This window comes from Balaenoptera physalus (genome assembly GCF_965194825.1).
Source record: "Balaenoptera physalus genome assembly, chromosome: 11".
Classification (NCBI taxonomy): Eukaryota; Metazoa; Chordata; class Mammalia; order Artiodactyla; family Balaenopteridae; genus Balaenoptera; species Balaenoptera physalus.
Window position 1 is genome coordinate 41,758,485 of NC_138896.1, and position 20,521 is coordinate 41,779,005.

The following is a 20,521-nucleotide window of genomic DNA, read 5'->3' on the forward strand; positions in this document are numbered from 1 at the left end:
TTTCTAGAAATGACCAAGATGGTTTCAACTGAGTTTTAATACTTTACTGCTAACTCAGATCAAAGGTTGAGCATCTCACGTTGGTTCCATGTCATTTGCTCATTTGGACGGTGAGGTGGAAGAGAAAGGCCGTGAGGGTTGGTCTGCATAACAACACAATTTCATTTCCTAAAAAGTGGTTTCGTTGCAAATGATGATGAACCTGAGTCTGCGCCAGGCTGGCTGTGGTCAGGGTGGAACTGAGATGAGAAACCACACTTAATCCATGACTTCTACATGGTCAGGACTGAGAGACAGACCTAGGCTTCTGTCTGAGTTACAGAGCAAGTCACTAGTGATGCTTTATTCCTTTTTATTTTTCACTAGTCTTCAAGTTATTGGAACAGCTTTTCAATTATTTGTCGTTTCCTTTTTTTGTTGTGTTTTGTTGAGGTGAGTCATCAGGAAAACTAAATAGAGAAAAAAAAGAGAAAGAAACCAACACCCCAACCATCACAGAAAGAACACTTCAAAACTACCCATATCTGATCACTGACAAAGCGCTTATTGAATGCAGCTTTATTGATAGTGAGGAGGTGACAAACACGACATACCTTTTAGTTTGTTGTTCCTTATATAGTACAAGAATGTCTTAAGCAAACAAAGAAATTTTGGGCCAAAATTTGCTAAATAATACAAAGATTTTTAGGAGTATTCAAGACAAGTATTTTATTTCAAGTTCCCTGAGAGGGACATTTAAATGGTCTTGACCCTCTGAATGTGCTGGAGGGTAAATTGTTAATATTTTAGAATCTTTAATTCTCATAATTACCATGGAGGAGTGTTTAGGAAACTAGTCTATAGTTTTTAAAATATGAAAAGAAATACTGAAAAATAATTCCTTTGAATGCTGCCTTGTGCTAGAGAATATATCCATCAGTGGCTGGGTTGGGAATCTAGCTCATTCAAAGAAGAGTCATTCAGAGTGGATGACATAAATTAACTTCTTTGTAACTCAGGGAAAACATTAATTAAATGAAGTGATTTTAGTTTCTTTTATCTAGTAACTTGGTTGAATTCAGAAGCTATCTGGCCAGGATAACCAGCAAAATGTGGACCTCTTAACACTTACATATTTCCAAGCAAACCTCTATCTACATGCGTGTTTGTAAAATACACTTACTATAATTGCTGCTCTGCCTTAAGTCACAGACCCAGTCAGTACATTCTCACATTCTTCTTACCTCAATCATGCCTCCTCACTCGTAACAGTCCACTACCATCTAATCCTTGTTTAGAATTATATTCATCTGTACCATCCCTGACCTCCTATTCATAACCATTCTTACAACATAGGAAGTAAAAAGAAAACTCATCCAATGCCACTGAAAGCAACTAGTGCAGGAGGGTTAACAACTCGGCACCAAGAACCTAACTAAAAACGGACAGACTACAGGCTGGCTCCCTGGAAAGTCTTACGTCAGGTCTCTGGCCCATTCCAAAAAAGAGAGCTTGAGTTTTATTATTTCAGCTGCTGGGTAACCTGCTATTTCTCTGATACATTGAACCAATGCTTTTATTTCATCACAGGACTCTGGTATTACAAAAATAACAAGTCCTCTGCTTTTGGAAAAATAAAAGGAGGTATCGGCTTGACTCCTAAGACTTGGGAGTGTGACTGAATGTAAGCTTAAAACGTAATGAAAATGAAGTAATTTTCCAGTTGGAAAACATGGGGAAGTCGTCAAGTTTTCTAGAGATACCTGCTTCAGTAGTTGGATTAAAGAGTGTGTTTCGCTGACACGTGGAAGATGACAGGCATTATTTTGATGCTGCTTATTTTCATGTCTTTCAGTGGTCCGTGCAGGATGTTCCAGGAGGTAAAACCTTCACCCACCCTTAGGTTCCATGCTCCCTTCCAATTTGTTATGTCAGAAATTCTGGAATTCCAAATTCCTATTGGTCTTTGTTTATTGACCTAATGGTTGAAGCAGGAGATACAGCAGCAATGCACCCAGGAACCTGGGTAGCCCCAATATTTGTATCCTCTGAGTCTTCAGATAACCAATGTAGAAATTACGTTAAATGGTCATTTCAAATGCTTTATCCATTCTAACACATCTCCAGGGTCACCTCTGGAAAGCCACTGCCGAGTTTTTGTGCACTGTATTTTATCAAGCTCTGAGAATGAAAAATCCTCTAGTTTCAGCATCTTTCCTCATTTGTCCATGATAAAATATTACAGTTGATTGATTCTTATTTCATTCCAGCCTTAAGCCCCCCACTTCACAATACTTCTAGGATCTCAATGGGAGATATATCTCTTGGTGAGCATCAGGAGATTATGTCTATTTGCCCACTTATGACCTGTAATCCATAATACATCACCTTTTGTCTCTCAAAACTAATGGTATGCTATAGGCTTCTCGATTGTATGAAAATATATGTTTATACCAAACTAAAAGATGTTCCAGTCACCCTCATATAGGCTTTGGAAGTTGTGGCCTAAACAACTTATTACAAATGAAAAGCTAATTTTACCCATGGTGCTGCAAGGACAAAAGTCTATCTATAGGTTGTACATTGTGACTTAAGAGCTCAGTGATATAACCAGCTCCATACACTGGTTTCTCACACAGGTTTATTTTTCAGCCTGGGCCAATAAAGAATCAAGGAGCAGATCTGCTCTGTACTTGGAGAAGCTCCTCCTGTCCTGCGTGGGGTTAGGAAACAGCCCAGTGTTTTTACATTAATAACGTCTTGTTCTCAACCCGCAATGTTCTAGCCTTTACCCGAGTGTTACCATTAAATACCCAGAGATTGAACTTTCCAGAGGGGGCAATGATATAAAATTGTTCCACAAAGTGTACTACTATATGAACCACTTTTCACAGTTCGAATAAAATATTTTCAATATAAATATTGTAACTCTAGCCATAACCTATCTACACACAGTGGGAGAGGACAGGGCTCATGAAAACCTGGTTATACTGTCATAGATGTCATGTTTCACCATTTAAATAGTTTGTCTTATTTTTCAAAATCCATTTGCACATAACCCATAATTGATAGGCCCTTCCTCTCCAAAACAAGTGAACTATCAAAGAATAAAAGGATAAATTAGAAGAAAGGAAAATATGTATCATTTACTGCCATCATTCCCTTGCTTCCAAACTTGGCGAACATATAAGAAAAATGATATGGAGTGGATATAGTTTAATTTGCAAAGCTAATTTGGAGCAGATGAAATTTTAAAAATATATAATCAAATGGGCATATATATCTTAACATTTCTATAGAAAATGAACGTGTTAGATTTTTAATTAAGAAATCAGGATTGAAATCAATTGGTAAACAATAGAATTTACCAACAGGGGGACCCATTCATCCCGCTATTGCCAAATCCAGGAATTCCAAATGTTTCCTTCATTCTCACTCATCTAAAAGACTGGAAGAAATCAAATTATTGTTATTGGTTGCATAACCTTCAGGCTGTATATGCTATATGTTAAGGATCCTTACAGAAAGAGTTTTATTTGGTGTTCTTCTGGGGGCTTACATGAAGGTCAAGGTTGCCTTTAACCATCTTGATGTAGTTTTTAGGGTGCGAGTACTACTTGCAATTCTTTTAATGGGGGACCAAAGTAAAATGCGAATACTTCTAGGAGAAACAACAAAATGGTTTAAATTTACCTATAAATTAGATGACTGATGTCAGTTCCTTCTTTGAGAGTAGGATTTTATGATAGGAAATACTTTTGGGGGCCTGAGGCAGGGAGGAGGGAATCACCGCTAAACCAAAGGCATCAACCTGTCAGCCCCTGGGTGGAATCCCTGTTACTTTCCCGTCAGTATTTGTCTTAAGCTTTATGGTTTTCTCCTGGAATGCCTTTCGAAATCCTTTACTCAGGCATGTATAGGAAAAGAAACTGCATAGAAACACAGAATTAAATCTTAAGTCCTTATGGATGTAGACTGATTTCCATTTAAAAATGAAGCCTATAAAGGACTATTTTAAACTTCCTAAAGAAAAAAAAGAGAAAGGAAAATAAACTTTTGTACGAGAAATCTCTTACTCACACAGGCTTCGTGTGTATTAAAGTGCAGAAGCACAATCTCAAATGTGGGTGCAACCGCTCTATGTTTAGAAAGGAGGCCGCGATGGAAGTGACCACCGCGAGTTCTGTCTGCCACCCAGTGGCCGCTGAAATAAATGGCTTCTTTCCTTTGTTGGCTCCGGCCCTGTATTTTGCTTAAAAAAAGAAAAAAAAAAAAAAAAAAAATCGACAGAGAGGTAGATGATGCCACACCAGCAACTGAAAACCACCAAGGCAGATGCCTCGATGGATCTGAAAAGACTCCCCTGCAGTAAATGTTAGATAGTTTCCTTTCCGCTAGCTCACGGCTGAACCGCGATGCCTATCTTCTCTCCCCGCGAGCCCGCGGCTCCCCGGGTTCAGATGCTGACGGGCACGGAGGACACCGAGCTGGCGCGGGACTCTCGGGTCACGTGATTGGGCATGGCCAGGGTGCAGCACGACACGCCCACGGTGGCCTCGGGCAGTTCGTCGTCCTCCGTCCACTCGTTGAGCTCGGGGCTGAAGCACTGGATGCACTTCTTGTACTTCCTCTCGCCCTCGTTCCAGCCGCCCAGCAGGTAGGCGCGGCCGTGCAGCGTCGAGGCGCCCGCCGTGCTCACGCCCACGGGCAGCGGCGCCGCGTAGCTCCACTGGCCGGCGGCCGGGCTGAAGCTCTCCACGGTTAGCACGTCCACGCGCTCGCCGCGCGGCCCCAGCTGGCTGCCGCCCATCACGTACACGCGCTCGCCCAGCGTCACCGTGCAATGCCAGCCCCGCGGCGTGCTGAGCGCCGGCAGCTCCTGCCACGCATCGCGGGCCGGGTCGTAGGCGCACACGGAGCGCGAGTAGGCGCCGCCGATGTAGCCGCCGGTCACCAGCACGCGGCCGTCGGCCACCGCGCTGGCGTGGCAGCAGCGCGCCACCTCCAGGGGCGCCTTGGGCTGCCACTGGTTGGCGGACGGCACGTAGCACTCGAGCGAGGCCAGGCCGCCCTCGGCGTTGCGGCCGCCCACGGCGTACAGGAGCCCGTTGAACACGCTCAGGCTGAAGTGCGTCCGCTTCTGGTTCATGCTGGCCAGGTGGATCCAGGTGTTGAAGCGGGGATCGTATCTGGAAGTGGTAGAGCAAGCGTGACAGCCTTGTGGGCGGCAGCCGGGGAACCCAGGTGACGCCGCCAACCAGGACGTGGGAGTCTCGACACTATCCTTGCGAGGAGGCTGGGGACCCATCGCAGCTCCTCGCCTGGAGGCTGCTAATCCTCTCAACCAGTAAAAAAGTGTGACCCTTGGGAAAGGCAGGGCAGGCATAGGTGACTCCCCCTCCTCCCGTTTATAAAAGCAGCTACTGGGAGACCACCCCGCTGAGACTGACCTCCAGTCCCCTTTCCTTCATATTCAAATCCATCATCCCGTAGGATTTAGGGGATGCGCACGTGGAGGAAGGGTGGAAGCTGGGTATTTGTGGAATCGGAGAAGGGAATATGGCCACATTAAAGTCAATTCCACGTATCTTCAGACACCAGCCACCCCTAGCTCATTCTCATGGCTTAATCAAGAAAGTTGACTGAGTTCCTACATTCTCACAAACCCCTTCTTGTTCACACACCTCTCCTGGCCATTGCCGCCGTAAAGCTGTCACTAAGTCTTCTGTCATCTGTTTATAATGAGAACAATAGAACTCATGTCCCAGTGCATCAACAAAACCTTAACTTTTGATGCTTCTCTATTTTCTAGCACTTATTAGTAGGTCCGACTTTTTAGTGTAGGGGTATATATTTTTCAGTGTTCAGCATTACAGTTATTATACCATAAACACTGAGGTCAATACCTCAAAAACAGTGACTTGAGTACAAGTAGTTATCAGCAGGAGGAAAATAAGCACCCATAGTAAATTAACACTTTCCATAGTTCCAAGTATTGTAAACACAGAACTGACTCTGTCTGATGTTCATTCATGTTTGTCTCATTTCACCTCCAAATCAAAACTTAGCCATAGCTATAAATTAAGGGCTAAAAATCAATTGTTTGGATTCGTTTAAATGACACACATGTACATATAATGAAACAATAAAGAATATTTTTTATGATTTACTAGATGAATTTTCAGATCTTGCTCATTAGTTATGTTTGCCTTTGAACCACTACCATGATAGAAGCATGACTTTCTGAACATTTCATGTATATGGAGGTTTAATTTTTTATTATAAATATACAAAAATAACATGCATTTGAATTCCACTTTCTGCAGGATTTAGCATGCTTTTACTCTTGTTTACATGTATGAAAAATATTGATGGTATTCAGTCTTCAAGGAAATATTTAAAATTAATTAACTGCCACATTTTTAACGATCTCATTCTAGTTGCCAGTTATGAATCTGAAGTCATCAGTAACAGTCCACTTAAAAAGAAATTTTGTACCATTTTAATCTTTCTTGCCACTTAATGTTAAAAACTAACTTTGCACCCAGTTTCTTTCAAAAAGGCAGGGTATTGTGAAGAGCACCCTGACCAGAAATGAGAAAATGTGAATTCTACTTACTAGTGGTGTCACTTCTCTGGGTGTCAAATTTCTCACATGTAAAATCAGAATCATCATATCTTCCGTGCTCGCTTCATTGGCTTATTTGGAAAATTATAATGCATAATATATGTGAGTGCACTTTATATAATGTGAAGTGTTACATATATGTAATGTGGCATTATTATTATTGATTTACTGAGCCAATGAATTAAGCTAATAGGCATGATTAATTTCATTCTATGTCAGGGCAATTTCCTCATAATATTGAACGATTTCTATTCCTAAATAAAAGAGCCAGTACCTGCAGAAATTGCTGACTGCATGCTTGGCTTGATTTCTTGCATCATTCTGGTCTTCACCACCGGCCACATAAAGAAATCCATCCATCACAGCCACACACTGATTAAAACTCTTGGCTGGCATCTCTGTAAGCTTGCTCCATCCATTTTCAGGGTCTCTATACAAGACGTCTCTGCTAAGGGACTTCTCAGTAAGGCCTGGACGGCCCCCCACAGTGACAAGCACACGACAGCCCCCTCGGATTCTCGTGCGTCTAGACTGCAATGTGTTCTGATGATAGGGAAGTAAGTGGTAGTTCATAGCATCTACAAGAAGCTTGTGACAATCAGCATCTTGCATCATTCTCGGTACTGACTGAACATAACTGACCAGGTCTTGCGCAGAGATGGTACCAAAGCGAATATTGCTCAAAAGATCGGCAGCATATTTCACTCTCTTTTGGTCAAATTCTAACCATTTCATTGCAATCTGGAATGCTACTATTTCAGAAGGCAACTGTAAGTCATCATCTATAAGAAGTTCATTAATTTGCTCAAATGTAAGTTTCATAAACTGATCTGATTCTGCAAATTCAAGGAAGTTATCCCGGATAAATTTTTGGGCTGCTGCCTTTGCGTTTCTCAAGGAGTATGTTTCGGCAATGTTAGCAATGTACATGCAATTCTCAACACTCATTTCTTGTATCAGAAAATCACTGCACATCTTGACAAGGGTATGGATCTGAAGATAAATAGCAGCAGAAATAATGCTTCCTATGGTATACAAGGAGAGAGTGAGCTTTCCAGTGTAGGCGTATGCAATGACCGTGGCCAGGCCCAGTGGTGCGATATCACTGAGATCCACCCTTTGGGTAGAGGGGTCTTTTTTTAGGATGTTGTAAAAGTACTCACTGCAAGAAGCCATCACTGACTTGTGAACGTCAAAGGATTTTGTTTTGGTGCCGATGACTAAGTCGCAAAGGAAGCTCTCCTGCCTCATTTTACTTAAACCTTCCAAGAGGTTGGGGCCATAAGAAGCATCTGTTAATTCAGAAGAGATGCAGCTAAGGCCATTGCCTCCCTCCAGGAGCCCATTCAAAGCATTGAGTTTGTTGAGGGGGCTGTCTTCTACAATGATGGTCATCTCATTGATGTTGCCTTTGTTCTTTCTGACAGTCTTCTTTTTGGGGGCCATGGTGGCTGTCACAGGCAAGAACTTGCTAAAAAAAAAAAAAAAAAGACACGGTTTTATTTTAATTGTGCATTAAACTTTGAAATGCTATGTTAAGGAACTTTCCTTTTTTTAATAAGATAGTAGTTTTTTAATGGCATAATGTAGATTGATTAAGTCTCAAAACTAGATTTAAAGACTTACATTAAACTAGATGCACATCTTATTCACAGTTTCAGCATCGATCATTGTAGACAATTCTAGAAAAATTTATATTATCAAATGAGACCTCTCAATAGCTATATGGACAAGTAATTTTATGTAGCAGAAATGACCCAATATTCTCTGATCTACCTGTACAGTTATTATGGAATAGTAGTTAAACATCATTTTAAGGGCTTAGTTTATGTTCAGGAAAAAGTGAATGACAACTACCCTGAAGTTTTTCTCTCTCAATAAAATATTATAACACTAAAGTTCAGGAATCCGTGTTAAATGTAGACTATATATTAGAATAAATGTGGCTAACAATCAATGGATAAGGAATTGTAATGATAGTCAAGTGCTTTCTACTCTACAAAGTCACTAAAATAATTTCCAGTTGAATTTCTAAATGACTCACAAACACACACAAACTTACACAAGAACTAGAACAAAGTAGTTTTTAAAAAAATCGTAGAGTAGGAAAGACCCTCTTAAGCATAACATAAAATCCAGAAGCATAAAGGGGAAGACTGAAATATCTGAATATTAAAAAAATGAAAACATATCTATAAAACAGCACCAACTATTTAAAAGACAAGCAACAGACTGTGAAGACAAATATTTGTAACATTTTTGACAGATAAAAGGTTAAAGTGAAGTTAACACAGTATTTATTTTTATTTATTTTTTGGCCTTGCCAGGAGGCTTTCCGGGTCCTAGTTCCCCAACCAGGGATCGAACCTGGGACCCAGCAGTGAAAGCGCCAAGTTCTAACCACTGGACCGCCAGGGAATTCCCTAACACTATATTTAAAGGGCTCCTAAAGTTAATAAGTCAAAGGTAATCCAAGTAGAAAGTGGACAAAGACTATGTCTAGGTAACTAGGTTGTTCACAGAAAATAAAATACAAACAGTTAATATTTTTTAAACGCTAAACTAACAATAATCAGAGAACTGTCAACTGAAATCCAGAGAGCCTTTTTAATTTTTGTCATCAAATTTTGCTTATCAAGTGGTTAAAATATTTTAAAATATTCAGAATATCAGATGTTGGTGTGGTACTCTTCATACATTGTTGATGGGAGTACAACTGATACAGTCTTTTGAATAATAATTTAGCAGCCCATTAAGAATAAAAACTATTTTTATGCTTTGACACTAAAGTTCTAAATCTACTAATGTGCCTCTTAGAAATATATTTATATAGATGCTGACATATTAAGGACAGTAACCATTTCCTATTATCAATGTTATAAATATTTGAACCAGTTTTTAAATCTATAGGAAGTGTAGATTTAGCTCTATTACGTAGCTCTGAACAGCTCTAATATTAAATGTAGCCTTGAAATATATTAAGTTTACCAAATAAATACATAGCCCTTAAAGTATCACAGATTAAATTATTTTAGCCCTTCTCAAAATATTGGGCATAGTCATTAGAAGATGCTACACTTAGACTTTTAAATTGATTTTATCTATAGCCGTTCACTTTCTTGTGAAATTACTGGTGTAACATTTTTTCATTTTTATTTTTATTTTTTATTGAAGTATAGTTGACTTACAATGTCGTCTTAGTTTCAGGTGTACAGCACAGTGGTTCAGGATATATATATTCTTTTTCTGATTCTTTTCCCTTATAGGTTATTACAAAACATTGAGTATAGTTCCCTGTGCTACACAATAGGTCCTTGTTGTTTATCTATTTTATATATAGTAGTGTGTATATTTTAATCCCAACCTCCTAATTTATCCCTCCCTCCCTCCCTCCCTTTTCACCCTTTGGTAACCATAAGTTTGTTTCCTAGGTCTGTGGATTTTTTCTGTTTTGTAAATAAGTTCATTTGTATCTTTTTTTTGTTTTTGTTTTTGTTTTTTTAGTTTCCACATAGAAGTGATATCATATGATACTTGTCTTTGTCTGGCTTAATTCACTTAGTATGATAATCTCTAGGGCCATCCATTTTTTTTTAATTTTCATTTTAAAAATAACAAAATCAGTATGTGTAGTTCAACAACTCACAGTTTGCTTTATATCATTCCAGGTAATTGTATATGCTTATGCAAACTTATATTTGCATAGTTTGAGCAGTGGTGTGCTGGTAAATCAACTCTCCAGCGGGGGAAAAAAATCCCGTATTTGTAAGGTGCTAATTTCTTTAGTACAAATACACTCGTTGTGGTTGGTTTTAAGCTACCAACAACCAGTTTGCTAAATTCCTGAAAATGTAAATTGGTTCTCATGAGCTCCAGCATACCACTGTAAGAGAACTTGTATCAAAACAAGTTTATGCTATATTATTCAGCAGTTTGCTTTTTTTCACTTGGATGTACTCGTGTACATCTTTCCATATCAGCACATACATAAATTTATATCATTCTCCCTAACAGCTGCATAGATTCCCATAGTAAGGATATATAAAACTTGTTCAATTATTCTCTTGTTGATGCACATTTAGATGTTTTATATTTTTATAGTTTTTGAGGGGTGGTGTGTGTGTGTGTGTGTGTGTGTGTCTGTTTTGTCTCACTGTTGAGTTCATCCTGAGGGGTAAAACTTAGCTTTGATCCCCCTTGAAAGTCTTCAGTTTAATTACTGGAATAGATGTTAAAAACAATTCCATAACCTTTCTATTGTGTTTGTTCCTGTTCTTTTCCATGTGGAAGGAGAGTAGTAAGTAGGTAGGAAACAGAGGTCTTTTGCTTTGCCAGGGCTTTTTTTCTTCCTCGTTAAGCTTTGTCATATTCACATTTATTTCTGTTTACAAGACTGTAGCACATTTGTCCTTCCTCATTCTTCCTTGCAGGCAAAGCCACATGCATCCTTACCTTGTGAAACACATTTTCAACCCACCATCATTTTAGTCTTCAAATGCATTTGACTTAGGTGGTAAGTGTCCCCTTGTTGGATTTTTCTGGGGAAAATTTTAAAAATTTTGCTCAGCAAGTAGTTATCAGACACCTATTGCTGTGTGGGCGGCACTGTACTGGGAATGATGGAGCAATACAATATGTAATTTGTGTTAAATAGATAAACAATGACAAGTACAAAATGACAACAAGAAAGTAGGGAATCACAGCAGAGTAACTTAAAAAAACAAAACAAAACAAAACAAAACCCCAGTACATTCTACCAGTAGGAGTACAAATGTGTTTTTGTAAGTAGCCCTGTCTATTTTCCTGGAGGAAGCCCTCTGGGCAATTTTTTACTCATTTGGACATCGGGCTTATAACCACTCATTGTTTTGGAGGACATCCTGGACATTAAACAATACGCTTGTAAATAATCCATGAGTCAAAGAAGAAATTAGACAGTATTTCAAACTGAATGAGAATGAAAATGAAAATACAGTGTAAATACCAGCTCCACTACTTATCTGAGCTGTGAGTTTCCATAGATTACTAACCTCTTAGAGTCTCCACTCCACTGACTTACCTCTAAAGTAAAGATAATAATGGTGCCTACCTGTAGGGTGGTCCATGAAAGCTTAGTGAGAAATGTCTGTACAGCATTTAACAGGGTGTCTTGCAAAATGTGAATGTTCAAAAAATTTGAATTGTTTTCATTAAAATCAATAATCTTCTTACATGTGTTTTGGGGAATGAAGGAAGTAACCTGTTTAAGCTTTGGGGTGAAGCCAATCAGAGAAAGTGGCCACAGGATGGAGATGCAGTCAAGGGGATCAAGAGGAGATTTCTGGAACAGGTAAACATTTCTAAGGGATTTTTGAAAATGCCAGGGAGAGAAATGGAACTCATGCAATGACATAGGCTGAAGAACAGATTATTTACTTTGGTATGAATGAGAAAGGTAACCCTGGAAGTTTAGGAAACTTGGGACATAGGTTATGTAAGGAAAATAACAGATTATATGGAACAGATTGAGTCTATGAGCCTGGACTTCAGATTTCAAATGAAAGGAACTGTTTTGTTGGAGCGGAGTTAGGATGGGAAGATTTGTAGATAACAGGAATCTTGCCAGTTCCAGGAATGAAAGGTTTTTAAGAGGAGTAGGTATAGGATGGGGAAGGCCTTTAAAGCAGAGGAAATGCCTGTTGTGAAAGCAGGGAGGGGTGACTCAGCACAGGATGTGCAGATGAAGAAAACTGCTGGAGTGAGGGAGACAGGTAGGCAGGTAACATGAGGATACAGAAAGGATGCTGGATGCCAGGAAGGGTTTGAACTTGATGAGTTGCTATGCAATTGAGAAGGATTAAGGAACCTCCAGGAAGGAGAGGGCGCACTGAGGCCCTAGTGAAATCAGTCAAATTTCCTCCACGGCTTCCTTCTGTTACTTTCTGTTGCTGCCTTCTCTTTCCTCCATGGTCTGGCCTTCTTGCTGCCCCTGGTGTTCCCATGGAAACCCTCATGACCCTTTATATGAATTCTCTTGCCCTTGTCCCATTTCTCCAGGGCCCTACTGGGTGACACATTAGCTAGTCTGACAGATGATCCAAGCTAATCCATCAGTGGGCAAATCTACTCTTTCTCCCAGATATGCATGTTTTTTGGAGTTTTTTGGGTTTTTTTTTTTAATCAGTGTACTCCTATGACTCACATACAAATTTCTAACAGAGCTACCACTGTGGAACATATATGCATATTCTTTAAACTAATATTATATTATTATTTAAATAATATTTTAACATTAATCAAATTAAATTAATTTAATCTTAATATTATTAATTAATATTTTAAATATATATATTTTTTCTTAATAAGAGAGGGTTTTTAGAATCCTCAAAATCACTGCGTAAAGGTAACTGGCTTCTTTAGCACTGAGATGCAGGAGACCATTTAAGAGAGTTTTGAAATCAGAGCCTGCAGACCACTTCCTGGTGGCCATATTTCCCCAGATATGCTCATAAATTCAGCCTTTCTCTACTAGAGCTGCCATTACATCCTGTTCCTAGGTCTGCACCTCGAAGGTGAGGCTCTCCATCCACCTGCCCAGGTGTTCTCAGTCTGGGCCATATTCCTTCAATAACACGCTTCAGACCCCTCAGAGAAGTCTGGGGACCAGGCTCACTCCTTGGAAGCTGGGCTCTGATGTTGTCCTTTAGGCTGCAGAGGTGTTCACTGACCCCTACATCACAAGAAATGCTCTTCCTCTGGCCCTGCTCCTCCATCTCCCAGGGAGATGGGGCTCTGGCCATGGCTTTTCTCAATTTAAGGCAAGTATGGTAGGACAGCTACAGGGTGTGCTCCAGGCCCTACTGCAGGGAAGACCAGCTCCCTCTTCATGGGTGATCAAAACCCAGAGGCTATGTTCTCACAGGGCAGACTGGGAAGCCTTTGATGACTCTCTAGGACCCTCACACTGAGGCCTTTCTGACATGTCACGCTGGGTACACACACACACACACACACACACACCCCACGCCAATTGACCAACCAACCAGCATTTTTCTACAATCACACTTGAATGAAAAGCAAAGGCAGCCTTAAAGGAAAGAAGTTATAAGAGGGCAGCCTAAGGAGTCATGAATGGAAGGAAAGGGGAACAGTTTAACTCACTTCCATTTACTCATCTGGTCACGGTGCTGGACTGCCAGGCTGATGGTGTGGGCTTGTAGAGGATGATTAGAAAAAAATGGAATATTCACAGAAACGTACTACTCAGCCCCAAGGTCATATGTGAACAAGTAGTCAAAGCAATTTGCACAGAAGTCTCATTGTCTTTTCAATTATAACATATATAATTTTTACAGTTATACAAATGTTCACTATGCACCCCTGGGTCATACTGTAAATGATCACAATGGTGGTCACAGTGATACCAAAACGTGGCTACAAGGAAGAAGCGGTGGTTACAACGAGTTGCCGGTACATGTTCTCATACAATCCAGAGTGTAACCTAGGTGTTGAGTAATCTGTTTCGAAAGCATTCCATTCTTATTGATCCAATAAGTTGGATGGGGGTTTTACTTACTCTTGTTGTTGTTTTCAAAGCTTTTTGTCTTTTTCTTTTCTTTTTTAATGAGTGAGGGCCTTGTGGCCAGCGGCTTAGGGACCGCCCCCCACCCCGGGCTTGGTAGCCGGGCAGTCGCTGTGATTTCCACACCCCAGGGATGGCTTTGACTGGGGTCACGGTCAGTCTGCATGGGGTTTGCATGGTGAGGGGAACAGCCTATCTGAGCTGCCTGCAACTGGGACAGTTTCAAGACTGTTTCTACGTTTTTGCTGAAGCACGAAGGGCATGATTCTCCCTCCCCAGCCAGGGGGCTCTAGTGAGTTGCCCCCTTGGGATCAAAAAAGAGCTTTACAGGTGCCCCGGGACAGTCAGTGGCCCTGCCGTAGCAGGACACGCTAGACAGAGCAGGTCTAGCCCCGGCAGCTGAGGTTGTGGATGGGATGAGCAGCTATTTGGAGGCACTGCAGCGCCCCCCGTCCCTTCCCTTTCTGGGTAAAAGAGGCGACTGCACACAGTGCAGAAGGTTGTGGAAGGCTCCCCAGGCTATCGGAGCTATCCCTTCATTCTGTGGAGGGAGCTCAGAGAATTCTTCTCTGGTCGTGGACCCCACGCCTCCTTCCCTCCCCCTTCCATCCACTAGCGCCCAGAGCAGCCTCCCGGGTCCCCTGGAAGAGCTGCCTATTAGAAAGTGGGCGGAAGGGCAACAGAGGCACAATTCCACGCCCTCCTCCCACTGCCCACTGCCGGTCGTGGCTCTTGTGTCATTTCTATGATGATAGTGTTGTGTATTCAACACGTGATCAACAGCTGGGCAGTTACGTGAGCCGTCAAATTTGCCGTGCTCTTTTGTATTTGCCAATCTAAGCATGTGAATAATTAATTCCTAAATATAAATCACCAAGCATGAATCTAGACTATGTATTCAATGTAAACTATTACTTTCATTTCTACCTAAAATAATAATTGTAGAGCTAGCATGTATAAATTGTGGAATAACTGTGTGCTGAGCCTAGGTAAATACTTGACATGATTTTATTTTTTAAAATTTAAGCATCATGAAAATTCTAAAAGGCAGGTAATATTATGTTCATTTTACAAATGAAGAAATTAAGGTTCAGAGAGAGTTTTAAAAACATATCCAAGGTCACACGATGGGTATATAACGTGTAGTAGGGCAAAGATTCAAACCCAGATTGAGCCCTGACCCCCTATATAGCCCTTATATCCAGGGCAGGTTGAAATCTGTCACAGGTTAAAAAGTTAACTCCTTCCAACATGGGAAGTTTGAGATTGCGTGAGGTGGAACTCAAATTTATAAAATCAAAGTTTGGATATGGAGAACATGAAATGGTTCTTTATAGCTCCAAACACTGAAATAAAAGAGCTGCCCTTTTAATTGTAAGACAGATTCGTTCGGGGACATTCAGAGCCTGTGGGTTTCTTTATCCTATTAGGGGTTGTAAGGCTATGAAACTCTAGTAGTCTGGGTAAGCCAAAAACAGAAGTAGGTTCAAGGACATCTCGTATGAATTTGTTGATCAGAGAATCAGACACCTCCTTTTCAGTTTTAGATTGAATACAGAATTATCAATTTTTGTTTAAAGACAAATATTATCAATTTCTGATGGCTCAACTTAGCTAGAGGCCTGCTATCTATAACATATACACACTCTATACATAAAGCTAACTTCTATTTTCCAAAACTGGATACAGGATGTAAGGACCCTGTGCTAAGATTTTTGGTTTTGGTTTTGTTGAAAATTTTAGTAAAATAGCTCTTTCTTTTACTTGTCTTTTGTGTGTGTACGTTAAGGTTGCAGGAAGTGGGGTTAGAAATCTAGTTTGTAAGACTAATGTCCCTTTGGTGGTCACAGAACTGAGAATTGTGTTTTCATGTTAATTTTGCTCTAAACATCTGAAAGACCTATGTCAAAACATTCAACTTTTTAGGATTTCAGTTTAATCATCTTTCAGATGAGATGTGTACCTTTCAGTTGTAAAATTTTAGAGAGTTAAAAATAAACAGCTGGCTTTTGCTGTCAGAATTGTCAAAGTCCGGTCTGTATCACTTCTCCCCCCTTCCCTCCGCCCCCCAATATGGCCTTTTAGAACCCTAGCATCAACTCATGATCAGATATGGATAAACCAACAGAGACAGGGGATTCTCCATTTGCAAGTCATGCATTTGGGTCTGAGTTGCCAAATTTAGTAAATAAAAGTATAGGATCTCCAGATAAATTTGAATTTTAGAAAAACCACCAATCTATTTTAGTATTTAAATATATCCCAGGTGATATTTGGGACACACTTATAATAAAAACTGGTTTGTGGTTTATCTGAAGTTCAGTGTACTTGGATGTCCTGTATTTTATCAGGCAACCCTTTTCTGGGTTGGGTTTCAGGTGAGCCCAGGAATTCCACGAACATTTCTGGAATATTATGAAAACATGTTGTGCATGTGTGTTTATGTGTATTTTTCTATAAAATGGGCCCAGAGCTTTCAGAGGTTCACAAAAAGGTACATAACCCCAAATAGATCCAGAACCGTTGGACTGAAATGAGGCTGCCAAGACATGGTAACATAATTCTACCCTCTTCTACAAGGGGGCAAGTCCATGTGACAGGATCACACCTGTCCCTCCTGGCCTGAAACAGATTTCAGATGAAAACTCCTAGAACCAATTACAGAAAAGAACTGTCACTTTATAAGTAAGAACATTCTCTTTCCTGCTGCCCTCCACCCCGGCCTCCTGGGAGAGACTGTACCCAGGGCAAGCTGGGAAGCCATGTGTGCCAAAGTGTCACTGTCACTCTCATGCCAGAATGAGCTGGGGTCCCAGAAGGTCTTCTTGCCAAGGGGGCGTCAGCTGCGCCTGCTCCGGGTCCCCGCCACATTCCAGCCCCCCCGTGTGTCGGCTGGCAGCCTGACCCCGGAATAGAAACACCCAGCCTCTGCCTCTTGCCATTTTCAGTGAAGTCCAGCTTTAGGGGGCTTTTCTACTTTACTGTTTCATTTCCAAAAGGATTTCTAGCATAAAACATATGTCAGCATTGCCATAGGTACACATTTGGAACAAAAACTTGTTTCACAGTTAAATTAAAAGCTGTTCTTTTTTTGCAGGAGGGATTTTGTCAATAGGTTCTATTTCTGGGGATTCAAAGAGTTGTCTGATTTGTTTGCTACCCATTTCAACAAAACTGATTACATTTTATCTAAACTTATCAGATACTAAATGTTCCTGATGGTTCCTGATAAAAAATGGAGGTGAAACTCTAAACTTTATGAACAAAACCCAAGAATTTTATTTTCCCCCTCCCCTCTCTATAAAATAGAGGAAGAAAAACCTATATTAGGCTTTAGAGACTTAAAATTATTGTTAGAAATTACAAGTCACTTTACTTTCATAAGGCATCCCTAGCATGCATTTCTATTGCTATGACATTCTTCTCATCTATCGCATCCCTTGGATTTCAAGAAGATGTTTTCTGGCTCCAACAGGAGGATCTGACCCAGCTGTAGACCACTGTCAATGAAATCACTCTACCACCGCGAACGCAGACGCCCCCCCCATCCACCCCCCCCACCATTCAAACCCCAGGATTAGAAGACCAGAATTGGAGATTGAGGCGCCAGCTCCTTACCGTCCTGTGTGAGGGGCGTCCCCGACTTGTGATGGTGAAGTTTCAGCAGAAGATTCCTTTTGAGAAGCAATCTGTGGAGAGAGAGACAGGGAGAAGGAAAATCCGTTGGGGAACCACCAGCAGCCACCTGACGCGTCCCAGCAGCAGCAGTTTTTAGAGTGACCTCTTGCCGTCCCTCTGGCTGCAGCGCTGCCCGAGCCTGCGCTCTGAGCCCTCCTCCCCCTCTTTGGCTTCAATTTCAGGTCACCCCGGGGCAGAGGGCGGAGCGCTGGTTGGTGGAGAGGGCTTGGGTTTCTTGACCTGCCCAGTATTTAAAAACAAGAAAGTCAAGAGCTCAATCAACCTGGGAATGTGGAAAGAAAATTAACTAGGTGGGTATTTAATTGTTGGAAGCAGATTAGAGTGTGTGTACTTGGTAAGAGAAAGGGAAGGTTGTGGATAAAAATGAGCTACTAGAAAGGTTCATAGCCTGGTCACCTCAGGTCCTTTGAGAAGATTGGGTTTTTAAATAGACTGTTCTTTAGAAAAGGAACTTGGAGTAGCTCACATGTGGCACCAGAATCACTGGAGTCATGGTACAGTTCAACAGAGTAAGGTTCATGACCAGTCCCTATTATCCGGTGATCCACAGGGAGGCCTGAGATGAACACACACTCCAGCACACATGCAGCTTGGGGAAATACTTTGGCAACGCTTCCTGTGGAAAAAAAAATGTAGAGGGTTATAACTGACCACAAGCTTTAAATAGGCACCAAGAGTGTGAAATGGCTGCTAAAAAAGTTACCCTGATATTAGGCTGCAATAAAAGAAAAACAGATCATGGAAAATAAATGTTCTAATTATTCTTCATTAGTCAGATCATGCATTCAGCATTACTTGGCCGCTGTGGCACACTAAGAAGTTATTCTGTATCCTGAAGGAAGTGGCTGGAAGGAAGCTGGGCGTATTGGGACCATCTGCAGAAAAGGAGAACTAAGAGAGGACTTAGAAGAAGTGAGTCTCCTGGGTGCAAGTGTTTTGGGGGCTGTTGGGTAGCAAGGGGGTTCAATTAAAATTTTTGTAGCTTAAGATGTCAAAAATTAGGCCCATGGGTAGAAACTCCAGCGAAAAAAATTAAAAATAAGGAAGGAGAACTCTGATAACAAATGGGTTCTAGTGATGAAAAAGAACCAGTTCCCTATGATTAGAAGGGTGGACGTAAAAAAAGCTATATCACTGAGGTGACACGGAGGAGATTCTTGCTCACATTGGATCATCTCTGGTGTCTTTCCAACTCTAAAACTCTATGATTCTATATGTATTTGCCTCTAGCTCTCCTGACCCCTCTCAACTCATTGGATAGCATCTTAGTTACCACTTCTATTTGAATTCCAGCCAGCTTAAAAAAATTTTTTTTTAATTTTATATTGGAGAATATTTGATTAACAATGTTGAGTTAGTTTCAGGTGTACAGCAACCAGCCAGCTTTTTTGTAGGAAAAACTCTTTTGATTTTTAAAAATTTACTTCCACCCATAGATCTCCAGCCCAGAATGTGTTAGAAGTAAATCAAAGAAAGCTCTTTATTCTATGGTTGACATAAAGCTAATGGAGGACAACTCACTCCAAAATGAGCCTTTTTATTTCTACCTCCTTGAGTCCAACAAAGGACCAGAGCACTCAACTCTATTCTTACTGTGATAAAAAGTCAGCCTTATATCAGTATTTATGGTAATGATGATATAATGATGGAAAGGGCCGTCAAGAGGTAGGTGTGGGAACCAACACTATTGTCTTCAAGTGTTCAAGACTGTTAATTTCAGTTCAGATTGTTCATGGGAACAACCCTGAGATAATTCTTTCAATAGAATATTTGAGGTAGAGGTATGAACCCAAGTGGAAGAATAAATGGCAGAAATGGAAAATCTAAGAGACATTTCAATTGAAAAACATTCACAGAGTAGCTGCACATGCCAGGATTCAACTACTGCTGTGGTTGGTATGCTGGAAATAGCGGGCATGGAACATGGGTAGAAAAGGAGCCTGGAAAGGAGGCTGTAGTGTATATTAAGACATTCGATCTTTTTTTTATTGAAGTAGAGTTGATTTACAATGCTGTGCCAATCTCTGCTGTACAGCAAAGTGACTCAGTTTTACACACATATAGACATTCTCTTTAATATTCTTTTCCATTAAGGTTTATCCCAGGAGATTGGATATAGTTCCCTGTGCTATACAGTAGGACCTTGTTGTGTATCCATTCTATGTGTAATAGTTTGCAACCCCAAATTCCCAGTCCCTCTTTCTCCCTCCCCCCTTCCCCCTTGGCAACCACAAGTCTGATCTCTATATATGTGTCTGAAGAAATGTGACCTTTATTCTTAAAGCAATGGGGACCTACGTGTTGAAGTTTATTTTAACGAAAAGATGGCCATGATGAGATTGGTATTTTGGAAAGAATGCTCTGGCATTTGGGGAGTATAACCTTTGTAGAATATAGAGGTTTAGAAAGAGATTGAAAATATTAGGTGAGTTATCAGCAAAGACTAGGGTAGAGTAGGTGGTATTGGTGACGGAGAACATGGGCTAGGATTGCCCAGCAGGATAGAAGGCCCAGTTGAGGTCAATGGCCATGACTGTTGGTCTGAGACCTGTCAGCCTGCTTGTGTGTTTTTCTTAAGCCACGTTCAACTGCAGAGAAACCAGAGAGCTGGATTTAACTGGAGAAGGGGTTTTGCAATGTGGGTAATTTATTTG

The 20,521-nt window shown here is 40.8% G+C and overlaps 1 protein-coding gene across 1 annotated transcript; it reads right to left on the reverse strand.

Moving 5' to 3' along the window:
• Positions 1-523: 523 nt before the first annotated feature.
• KLHL31 (kelch like family member 31) lies at positions 524-18,759 on the reverse strand. Its single transcript, XM_082414338.1, has 3 exons — positions 17,787-18,759; positions 6,882-8,078; positions 524-5,168 (listed from the first exon to the last, which is right to left on the reverse strand). Exons 2-3 carry the CDS (start codon positions 8,051-8,053, stop codon positions 4,436-4,438), a joined length of 1,905 nt encoding a protein of 634 aa, XP_082270464.1. The 5' UTR covers positions 8,054-8,078; positions 17,787-18,759; the 3' UTR covers positions 524-4,435.
• Between the last annotated feature and the right edge of the window lie 1,762 nt (positions 18,760-20,521).